Genomic DNA, 11,922 nt, shown 5'->3' with positions numbered 1-11,922 from the left:
GGGTGTTTCAGACTCTCCGACACGCGGCTCAGGTGAACGTGAGAGCAGTTCCCTCCACCCTTGCGGCCCAAGCGTCGTCTCCAGTCTGGGCGTCTAGCTTGAGTGTGTCACTCTGACTGTGTCACTCTGAGTCGCTCTGACTGCGTCGCTCTGACAGCGTCGCTCTGACTGCGTCGCTCTGACTGTGTCGCTCTGACTGTGTCACTCTGACTGTGTCACTCTGATTGAGTCGCTCTGACTGCGTCGCTTAGACTGTGTCGCTCTGACTGCGTCGCTCTGACTGCGTCGCTCTGACTGCGTCGCTCTGACTGCGTCGCTCTGACTGCGTCGCTCTGACTGCGTCGCTCTGACTGTGTCACTCTGACTGCGTCGCTCTGACTGTGTCACTCTGACTGCGTCGCTCTGACTGAGTCGCTCTGACTGTGTCGCTCTGACTGCGTCGCTCTGACTGTGTCGCTCTGACTGCGTCGCTCTGACTGAGTCGCTCTGACTGTGTCGCTCTGACCGCGTCGCTCTGACTGTGTCGCTCTGACTGCGTCGCTCTGACTGTGTCACTCTGACCGCGTCGCTCTGACTGTGTCGCTCTGGCAGCGTCGCTCCGACGGCGTCACTCTGACTGAGTTGCTCTGACTGTGTCGCTCTGACTGTGTCGCTCTGACTGCGTCGCTCTGACTGCGTCGCTCTGACTGCGTCGCTCTGACAGCGTCGCTCTGACTGCGTCGCTCTGACTGTGTCACTCTGACCGCGTCGCTCTGACTGTGTCGCTCTGACTGTGTCGCTCTGACTGCGTCGCTCTGACTGCGTCGCTCTGACTGCGTCGCTCTGACTGCGTCGCTCTGACTGCGTCGCTCTGACTGTGTCACTCTGACCGCGTCGCTCTGACTGTGTCGCTCTGACTGCGTCGCTCTGACTGCGTCGCTCTGACTGTGTCGCTCTGACAGCGTCGCTCTGACAGCGTCGCTCTGACAGCGTCGCTCTGACAGCGTCGCTCTGACTGAGTCGCTCTGACTGTGCCGCCCTCACTGTGCAGGTTCGCCGTGTTCTCCCTGGGCTCCTCGGCCTACCCCAACTTCTGCGCGTTCGGCCAGTATGTGGACAACCTGCTGGGCGAGCTGGGCGGCGAGCGCCTCCTCAAGATGGAGTGCGGCGACGAGATGTGCGGCCAGGAGCAGGCCTTCCGGAAGTGGGCGCCCGAAGTCTTCAGCGTGAGTTCCGTTTTGTTTCTTGCAGCAAATCAATTCTTAAGAGTGTATAAGTCTCTCAATGAACTTTGATTGATCTATAATACATTGACTTTGGCGCAAGCTACGGAGAAGTATTCCTTCTTGAAAAATGATATTTCAAAACGAAAAAAATATTAATTTTTGTTTTGAATTTTCATTTTTTAAAGAAAAACTCGGAAAAACTAATGTTATACGAAGAAAAACTACACTTGTATTATGCTCGCGCCATTTCTTTCGCAGAATTGGAATTTCTTTCGTTGGGCATTAGTGTTTGAGTTAATTCGAGTCAATTTAATTTTTAAGTTGAGCTGATTTAGGTGAATTTAAGCTTTGACGGGTCCCTTTCCTCGCAGGTGGCCTGCGAGACGTTCTGCCTGGACGACGACGACTCCTTCCTGGAGGCCACCATGGCCTTCAAGTCCGAGAGCATCTCGCCGTCCAGCATCCGGTTCGTCGACGCCGAGCCGCAGGACTTGGATCAGGGTGAGTGGGATGCCGCGAGATGTCTGTAGTAGGCCACAGGGGGCGTACTACTATCCTCACTCTGTACTTTTATTACCCTGTACTTTTCATACCCTGTACTTTTCTTGCCCCGTACTTTTCTTACCCCGTACTTTTCTTACCCAACTTACCCTTACCCAACTTACCCTTACCCAACTTACCCTTACCCAACTTACCCTTACCCAACTTACCCTTCACTTACCTTACCCAACTTACCCTTACCCAACTTACCCTTACCCAACTTACCCTTACCCAACTTACCCTTACCCAACTTACCCTTACCCAACTTACCCTTACCCAACTTACCCTTACCCAACTTACCCTTACCCAACTTACCCTTACCCAACTTACCCTTACCCAACTTACCCTTACCGTCGTTAAGTTTTAAAAATTTCTATGAAAACTTGTTTCTGTTTCTCTTTGAAGCACTGTCCCGCTGCCACAACCGGCGCGTGCGCGCGTGCCCGCTGAAGCGGCGCAGCAACCTGCACGGCAGCAACGCGTCCCGCGCGACGCTGCAGCTGGAGCTGGAGGCGCCGGGGATGGAGTACCAGCCGGGCGACCACGTGGGGGTCTTCGCCATCAACAGGCCGGACCTGGTGGACGGCATCATCGCGCACCTGCAGCAGCCGTGCGACCCGGACAAGGTGGTGGAGCTGCAGCTGGAGAAGGAGAGCCACACGTCCAACGGCGTGGTCAAGTCGTGGGAGCCGCACCCGCGCCTGCCGCGCGTGTCGCTGCGGACGCTGCTGTCGCGGTTCCTGGACGTCACGACGCCGCCGACGCCGCAGCTGCTGCAGTGGCTGGCCACGCAGGCCTCGGACACGGACGAGCAGCGCGCGCTCACGCTGCTGGCCACCGAGTCGGCCGCGTACGAGGACTGGCGGCACTGGCGCTTCCCCCACCTCCTCGAGGTGCTGGAGGAGTTCCCGTCGGTGCGGCCGCCCGCCGCGCTGCTCGTGGCGCAGCTCACCACGCTGCAGCCCCGCTTCTACTCCATCTCGTCCAGCCCGCTGGTGCAGCGCGACCAGGTGCACCTCACCGTCGCCGTGGTCACGTACCGCACCCAGGACGGCGACGGCCCCGAGCACTTCGGCGTCTGCTCCACGTACCTGCAGCGCGCCACCGTCGGCGACGACGTGTACCTGTTCGTGCGGAGGTGAGTGCGGCGGCAGTGTACTGTCTCAATGCACGCCGCACAGTGGGCTGGAAAACCGGCGCAGGCGGCCAAAACTCTAGACGCGTTTTGAGCTCCAGAGTCGCTAAACAGGACTCGAACCGAACGTGTGAACCCACCAATGGATTGCTCTCCGAACGAGGAATCCATTGGTGGGGTCACACATTCGGTTCGAGTCCCATTTAGCGACTCTGGAGCTCAAAATGCGTCTGGAATTTCGGCCCGCGCGCCGGTCTTCTGGCCCACTGTGCGGCGGCAGTGTAGGCCAGCAGACTGATTCCGAGAGTCGTTTTCGTCGCTCTGTCTCTCTCACACCCATACGCGACGCCCCATGAGTGCGAGAGAGACAGAGCGACGAAAGCGGCTCTCGGAATCAGTCTGCAGGCTGCGGCGGGCTGCGGTCGGGATGGTAATTTTATTGATGCGATGTGTTGGCGCGCCTTGCCCGCAGCGCCCCCAGCTTCCACCTGCCGGCGGACACGAGCCGGCCCATCATCATGGTGGGCCCGGGCACCGGGGTGGCGCCCTTCCGGGGCTTCTGGCACCACCGCAAAGCCCAGCTCACCGCCACTGGTAAGCACGCCCGCGAACACACCCCATGCCATTCCGCCTAGGCTGACTCCGAGAGTCGTCTTCGTCGCTCTGTCTCTCTCGCACCGACACGGGACGCCCCATGAGTGCGAGAGAGACACAGCGACGAAAACGACTCTCGGAATCAGTCTGCTACCACTCTCTGGAACCCCCGCAGATCACGCCGCGGACCTGAACCCCACCGTGGGCTCCATGTGGCTCTTCTTCGGGTGCCGCCAGCGCGCCCTGGACCTCTACAAGGACGAGAAGGCCGGCATGCTCAAGGACGGCGTGCTGAACCAGGTGTTCCTGGCGCTGTCCAGGGAGCCGAGCATCCCCAAGGTGAGTCTCTGCGACGGCCGCGCCGCGGCACTACCCCTCGCGCGCGGCATGCCTGCGCGGGGTATCTACGCACACAGCCGCGTCCCCGTCCGCTCTGGCGACTTCCAGCTCGCTCTGGGTCCCGCCAGCCAACCCACCAGTTTACCCAGGACTCAGTTGAACTCATAGGGCTCGGCCCAACTCAGGTGGTACCACTGAGCTCGAACGGAACGGGGCTCGAGTCCTGCGTCGCATTTCCGCGGCCCTTGACGACGCGGGGACAGTTCCGACACATTCTAACTAGAGTTCTGAATACACGTTGACATTTAAAGGGGGCAAACCCGCACGATTTGACCCAGGCCCGTTGTCAGTTAGGGCGGGCCAGATAGGTTGGCCCCAGACCACCTGCTCAAAAATGAGTTGGTCGCAAATTTCCGGCGGCCCTTGACGCGCGGGTTGCAGCGTTACGTGCAGTCTTACAATTCGCACGGGGGCCCGTGGGAAAAAACCCCGGGAAGGCCTTTGGTTTTGCCCCAGGAGGGCCCGGCCAACCCCCTTTTCCCCCTTTGTGTGCGGCGACTGCACCATGGCGGAGCACGTCTACCAGACGCTCAAGGGCATCATCCAGGAGCGGGGCGCCATGACGGACGCGCAGGTGGAGCGCTACATGCTCAAGCTGAGGGTGAGTGCCAGCCAAGCCCAGCCCGCAGCAGTAGACTGATTCCGAGAGTCGTTTTCGTCGCTCTGTCTCTCTCGCACTCACGGGGCGTCCCGCACAGGTGCGAGAGAGACAGAGCGACGAAAACGACTCTCGGAATCAGTCTGCTGGGCTCGTGCTTGACGTCTTGCTCTTTGCCGGCAGGACGAGAACCGCTACCACGAGGACATCTTCGGCATCACGCTGAGGACGGCCGAGGTGCACAACAGGTCGCGCGAGTCAGCCAGGAACCGCATGGCCTCGCAGTCCCAATAGAAGTTGCGTGTCCGCTCGGCGGGGGAGGCGGGCGAGCTCCGGGACGACGAGCACGACCAAGAGGACGCCCCCCTCCGCGGCAGGGCCGGCAGGACCGCCGCCGCCGGCGGACACCACGCACTCCACGGCAGCCAGAGGCAACGCCTCAACACGGACTAGCCGGCAGTTTGGAGCCACGACGACTCCCAAGTAGAACAGCAAGTCGAATCGAAGACCAGATGAAGTCAAAGGATGTCATTTGGATGTCAAAATGACATCCTTGGACCTCATTATGGCCTCACTTTGACGCTGCTGTGATTTAAAACCGACATCCTTAGACCTCATTATGTCCTGACTTTGTCCTGCTTGTTCTCTTTGGGCATTGTCGGAATTAGTTCAATCTTTGGAAATTCATTTGGAGCACTGGGTCTTCACTCATGCAACAAATGCCATAATTTTGAATACCTGACAATTTAGGAATCTGGAGTTTTCAATTTACGAAGTCTATCTTTTTTTTATGTATACAACAATTGGCTTTGTAGCTGAGTTTATTTTTATTTTGTGTGCGTTTCAAGAGGGCTGGATTGCCTGAGACTCTAATTTCTTAATCATATTTAAAACATGAGCAGCGGGGAAGAATTGGGAACTGGGTTTCTCTAGTTTGGAGGACCTTCAATAATGTAACATAAACGGCGTAGATAGATTTTTTTCATATTTTATTTCTTTATCTAGGTAGTTAATATTCAGATCTTTGACCTGGCCCTGTAGCAATAACTCATTGAGAACACAAAAGGTCCTTTGATAATTGCAAAAGCCCCATTTCTCATATGTACAGGACATATGGTTGGGCAGAAGACCTATGACGCAGGGGGTATTTGATCATACTTGACAAAGTCCTTGCGTCCTTAAACTGTAATTAAAATGTCTTAATCTTTTTCTTCATATTCCTAGGTATCCTTTGTTTTGTCTCTTTGATCAAAATCCCCAAAATTCATCTAATACCTATTGTAATATATTTTTAAGGTCTAGTACATATGTCATTTTTTAATTGTTTACTTCTGATTAAAATTACCTAATTCTGTTCATTTCACCATCTCACCTTTCTCATCCAGCACATGATAGCGACTTTACTTCTTAGAAAATTATTAAATAATTGTTATTTTCTTTTTAACATTATGATTGTTCTCTGTAGTGCAAACTGCATTAAAACAGAGCATGCACTCAAGTCTGCGTTTGTTCCTCTTAAACAAGTGGGTGTAATGAGAAAAGGTTTTTGTCTCTTTTTCATTATCAGCAGTAAGCTTTGAAAAAAATTTTGCACTGAAACTTTCCCTCTCTCTAAATGGTAAAATAAGTTCTCTATAATAATTCATTTAATGTTACTAAGTATAATTAGTGGATCAGCTGACTCTTTCACTTTAAGGGTGAACTTAATGGCCTATACTTGCAATTGAATTCCTTAGACATAAGAAATTCTTCAGTGCAAAGCTGATTTTGAAGTTTCTGGAAACAAAGCGCCAATGTACGGTCAAACAGTAGCTTGAAATGGAGAAATAAAGGTGTCACTACGAGAGCTGGCTCGGCACTCCAGTCAGTCATCCAGTTGGTTGGTCTGTCATGTCTGATAATGAGCTGCATCTCCTCAACTGTGCAGGCACCTTAATACAATCACATTGAGTTAACATATGTCTCTTGTTTAAAGACTTATTGAGGAGCCAACGCAAGGTTTCACTTTTTATTGTGGCAGATGTCTTCCGTACTCAAATGTAAATAAAAAGTAGTTTGGCTGTGACATGGTGAATTTGAGCGATTGAGTGTTTGCAAGGGAGAATGCCGATCAAGGAATTCGTGAGTGTGAGTCTTCTGGTGAATGTTTTAAAATTTTTGCATAACACGATGTCGCATTATATCCTATTTTTCTACTATTTGTTTGGGGGGCTAATTTCCTGTGAAGTCTATTGTATGTTGCATGTTTGTTTTCTATTTGTATTATACTTCTTGTTATTAAATCCTTAATACAAATATTTTAACTTGCTCTGTGATTAGGTAAGCATTTATTTTTTTGAAGGACATATGAAATTAAGTACAAATATAATATATACTGCAGCTTTGAATATCTTCAAGCTTATCTTCTTTGATATATAAGAACCAACTGTGTTTTCATTTGTGTTAGTATTTTTTCTTGTGATTGATGAGCTCTCACTACATAATTTAATATTTTATTAGCCTTCAGGCCAAAAGTCAAAAGCTCCTCATATCATTTTTTAAAAATTACAATACTCTATCATGAGTTTTTAGGTACTTTTTGTAGCTTTTCCTCAATCCATTTTTAAATATCAATGCCTCTATTTTATGTGATCAATTTACTTCGGTTGTGCAATACAAAATGCAGACTTTATCACGTGTTGCTTGTTTGTGCGTAAGATGCGAACAAGGAGGTAAATGATGGTTCTAGTATGACTACTATTACCCACTCTCTTTCTCTTATATGCAAAAGGGTCCTTAAAGGCTAATTGGTTGTTTTTTATTCTACTATGGATCTGCTGGTTTTGAAGCAAACGTTAGCATAGGATGTTGATTTTTACTTCATAAGCTAACTAATGTAGGTAAGAATTTTGCTACAGCTTCTTGCCAAAGTTCTGCATAGAGTTGGCATTCTATGAAAACAAAAAGGAAAAAAAAACACATTGTGATATTGTACTATATGTGAGTGCTACTTTGTGCTAATGTTATTACCTGACCTGTAAGTAGTGACTATGTTTGCAACATTTGTGTATCAAATCTTCTTGTTCCTATGAATAAGTTCTTCAAATTGGCTTTATGGAGTTTTGATAAGTGTATTACCACATCATGTTAAAGCATGAGACCCCTGGTCTCATGGTTAAAGCTAAGTCACAAATAAGATTGATGTTTTTATTCCTTTATTTCAAATTCCTGATCTTTCATTCTTATTGCCACCATCACCAGCACATACGAATGGACATAAAACACTGCTCAACCTGAAAACCAAAATCCCATTCTTAGCTAGATGTCCCTGAAGATGTGGTCAAACTAGAAGGTCGCAATGAATCTCAGGGTTCATTATTAAGGGAGGCCAAGGTTGAATGAAAATTTTCAAAAACCGCCAGAAGGCACGGGAGAAGTAGGCAAACCGTCGCACTCCAATCGCGACCCCATTAGGACTCAACGAGTGCGATGGAAAAAGCCATTTGCGCCAAGTTTTAACTCGTCAAAGACGAGCAGGCACTTACTTCACTCTAGACGACATTCCACATCAAATTAGGCAAAATCCGAGACGGTCGACGATTCTGATTGTCTGCGAGCCAGTCAGACGCAGAACGCCGGCAGCTTAGGCAACCCAACTGACAGCGAGGGGACGAGGGAACTCCCCGCTGCTTCTTCCTCATCTTCCTCTTCCATTCGTACTCAACTGTTTCCCCCTCCCCTACCCGACCCGACCCGTCGTCATCAACAACAACAAACCCGCCGACACGAGTTGTTAGGTTAAGTCGCAAGTCCGGCAGTTTGACGTGTGAACATGAGTACTTTTACGGACGTTCAAATCAGAAGCATCGGTGGTGTCCTGAACGACCCGGACCGTCCCCTCAAGGAGCGTTTTAGAGCGCTGTTTACTTTGCGCAATATTGGCGGTCCCATTGCACAGGAGTGCATCAAGCAGTGCTTCTCAGATTCGTCTGCTCTGCTCAAACATGAACTGGCATATTGCTTAGGACAGATGCAGGATCATGCTGCCATCCCTACACTCATCTCTGTTCTGCGGGATGTTTCCCAAGAACCCATGGTTCGACATGAAGCGGGTAAGGACTTCTTTGCCTGGTTTGTGGAAGCTCATGGACACCAATAACCTCAAATTACAATGAAATTAGTTTCCTCCACAAAATCTACAAAACCTGTTCGGAGGTCTATTTAGTTCGCAAACTGACAGGTGAAGTCTTTTTGATCCCACTCAACCAACTCTTTTGTGTTGTCTTTTTCAGGTGAAGCTTTAGGCGCTCTTGCTGCGCCTGATGTTCGAGCAATCCTCGAAGAATTTAAAAACGATCCCATAGTTGAAGTGGCTGAAACGTGCACTCTGGCTTTAGATCGCTTGTCATGGCTTGAAAAGCATACTGAAGACGGGCTTAAAGAAAATCCTTATCAGTCTGTTGATCCTACTCCACCATCAGAAGAGACAGATGTGAACAAGTTGAGGGATATGTTATTGAACGAAAATGAATCTCTCTTCAATCGTTATCGTGCAATGTTTGCTCTTCGTAATCTTCGTTCAGAAGATGCTGTTTTAGCTTTAGCTGATGGTAGGTACCAATCGATTTGCTCTGTACCTATTTGGTCACTACTTGGTCAATCTCATATCTATATCCCATGCCTCTGTCTTTTTCAGGGCTGAAGTCTGGTAGTGCCCTCTTTAAACATGAGGTTGCCTTTGTGCTCGGACAGCTCCAAGATCCTGTATCTGTTTCCGCCCTTTTAGAAAGCCTTGCAGATAAGAGTGAGAATGAAATGGTAAGACATGAATGTGCAGAAGCTCTGGGAGCAATTGCCACTGATGTTTGTAATGCAGAGTTGAAAAAACATTTGAATGATGAGAAACGGGTTGTAAGTGAAAGTTGCGTGATTGCACTTGACATGTGTGAGTATGAAAACAGCCCTGAATTCCAGTATGCAAACACACTTTTGTCGGTGCAGTAATGTAAATACAAAACCATCATTTCGTAATGCAGTTTTACTAGACCTATGGAATGAATTTGTCCTTTTATGTGATATTATGTAACATGTTCCTTAATACAATAAGTTTTTCCCTTTGAGTCTTCTTTGACATGGATAAGAAGGGTGTTTGGTTTGTCTGGGGGATGATGGGGATGGTATGGATGATATGAGTGTTATTTTTGTCGGTCATTACATAAGGATGCTGGAGGAAAAGGCAGGCAGTATTTTGCTAATCTTAAAATATCATGAAATCTATGTCTTAATGTAGAAAAAAAAAAACGATTTTTCCTCTCTTCAATTCTAATTACGAAAGTGGACAACACAGTATGTTTTTTAATGTTAAAACAAATGATTGGGATCTCTGATAGAAAGAAAATAAGATAAAGAGCTCTCTGGAAGAATTGACTTTCTCTTGATTGCTATAATGTTTCCGATTTTAATTTTTGTAAAAGGTGTGCTCTACTTGATAATGTTGCCGATTTTAATTTTTGTAAAAGGTGTGCTAATGTTTCCGATTTTAATTTTTGTAAAAGGTGTTTTTGTATATTGTGACAATGTTGCTGTACTGTACCAAAAATGGACGAATGAACAAGACAATACAACATTTACACGTTTGAGGTTTGTCATTTTTTTAGAAATAAATTATTGCAAAATGGGGTCTAAGTCCATCATTTTACTTTCATTTTCTTAAGTTCAAAAGCCTAGAAATAACTTAAGTTATTAAGCGCACGGTCGCAGGCCCGTGTGCAAATCTCGGCTGGGAGCTTACGGTTTCCGCCGCAGCAGCGTGTCAAAAGGGTGGCTTACCTTGAAGGCGCGGCTCTTCGAAAGGGAACCTAGATGTAGAAGAGCAAACCCTTGACTCCCCCCAAGAACGTCACTACATCGTGCTCCCCCTAAGCGAGGCGTTCTGTTGTACCGTGCAAAAGTGGTGGCCTACCTTGGGGGCGCGCCCCTTCTGTTACGGGCGCCTTTCGCCTCCAAGGTGCAAAAGAGTTCCCGCCGTCGGCTCCCACCCCCCCTACCCCCCCTCCCAGAAGGAGAGGTGAGTAGAGGCAATCATAAAGGGTTAGTAACCTGACCTGGCTGGTGGCGAACCAGGTCCAACGGGAATCAGTATGCTGCCGCATGGCCTCCACGGCCCATCGCTCTGCCACATGAGCTACGGCAACACACCTGTCGGACCCGTCCTATCTTAGAGTGATGGTACCGGGTTCGAGAGGTAAATTGAGGAAAAGATTCGCTCACCTGGGAGTCGAACCCAGGTCCTTTCTCCCGCCGGCCGACACCTCTCCCATCTCAGCCACCGAGTCACTACGAAGTGGCGTGATCAATCTTAGAGTGATGATACCGGGTTCGAGAGGTAAACTGAGGAAAAGATTCGCTCACCTCGGAGTCGAACCCAGGGCCTTTCTTCCCGCCGGCCGACACCTCTCCCATCTCAGCCACCGAGTCACTACGAAGAGACGTGATCAATCTTAGAGTGATGATACCGGGTTCGAGAGGTAAACTGAGGAAAAGATTCGCTCACCTGGGAGTCGAACCCGGGGCCTTTCTCCCGCCGGCCGACACCTCTTCCATCTCAGCCACCGAGTCACTACGAAACGGCGTGATCAATCTTAGAGTGATGATACCGGGTTCGAGAAGTAAACATTGAGGAAAAGATTCGCTCACTTGGGAGTCGAACCCAGGGCCTTTCTCACGTCGGCCACGTTATGTACCACCTCAACCACACGGCAACTGCGAGGGGCCGCGATCAATTTGAGAGTGGTGATACCAGTTATGAGAAGTAAACTGAGGAAAAGATTGACCCGCCCGGGAGTCGAACCCGGGACTGCCCTCTCACCGACCGAGTCTTGTACCATCTCAGGCACCAAGCAACTGCGAGTGTATGCGATCAAATCCCTAACATTGATCTGATCCCACTTGCATTAGAGGCGTTATGAACCGAGCTGCAAGTGGCTCGAAGCGCAGCATCGACGAAAAAGCATCGAGGTGCCTTCTTCCCTTGGCGTGCCGAAAGGGTGGCCTACCCTCCCGGCGCTGTGCAACAACAGCAATAAAGAGTGTAGAACGAAACTGTGGTCTAGGCAACCCCGGGAATCGAATCCAGGGATACTATTCGATTCCGACCGACGCTTTTCCCCTGTCGGTCATCCTATTCAACTTAATGAGCAGCGCGATCAATCCTAGAGTAATGATTGCGCGAATAGGTCTCGGTTTTGACGCGCTTCCGCTGGGATTGTCGTTCTTATTTCTTTATCCTTTCTTTGGCACAGCGCCTGGAAGGTAGACCAACAATCTGACATGTCACAGGGAAGACGTGTGTATTGCTGTGCGGTACAGTCACGCCTGGGAATCGAACTCAAGGCTTTCATCGGGATGGCCGCTTGTAGCCAAAATTTTGAAGGATATTTTTGTGTTATGTTTTTTTTTAATGGCCCACATTG

General features: G+C 49.5%; 2 protein-coding genes across 2 annotated transcripts in view; both read left to right on the top strand.

Moving 5' to 3' along the window:
• Positions 1–7,648, top strand: part of LOC117639716 (nitric oxide synthase, salivary gland) — a 47,997-nt gene extending 40,349 nt beyond the window's left edge. Inside the window, 8 exon segments of the mRNA XM_034375592.1 lie at positions 1,000–1,205; positions 1,577–1,706; positions 2,151–2,883; positions 3,353–3,474; positions 3,650–3,813; positions 4,255–4,356; positions 4,358–4,474; positions 4,655–7,648. Coding sequence (XP_034231483.1) covers positions 1,000–1,205; positions 1,577–1,706; positions 2,151–2,883; positions 3,353–3,474; positions 3,650–3,813; positions 4,255–4,356; positions 4,358–4,474; positions 4,655–4,765 — 1,685 coding nt within the window. The 3' untranslated portion in view covers positions 4,766–7,648.
• Positions 7,649–8,182: 534 nt separating this feature from the next.
• Positions 8,183–10,086, top strand: LOC117639222 (deoxyhypusine hydroxylase-like). The gene is made up of 3 exons (XM_034374679.1): positions 8,183–8,562; positions 8,743–9,060; positions 9,147–10,086. The coding sequence occupies exons 1-3, from the start codon at positions 8,283–8,285 to the stop codon at positions 9,452–9,454; spliced, it is 906 nt and encodes a 301-aa protein (XP_034230570.1). The 5' UTR covers positions 8,183–8,282; the 3' UTR covers positions 9,455–10,086.
• Positions 10,087–11,922: the final 1,836 nt, after the last annotated feature.

Source organism: Thrips palmi, unplaced genomic scaffold (assembly GCF_012932325.1).
Source record: "Thrips palmi isolate BJ-2018 unplaced genomic scaffold, TpBJ-2018v1 HiC_scaffold_11, whole genome shotgun sequence".
NCBI classification, from domain to species: Eukaryota; Metazoa; Arthropoda; class Insecta; order Thysanoptera; family Thripidae; genus Thrips; species Thrips palmi.
This window is presented reverse-complemented; position numbering and strand designations above follow the sequence as displayed.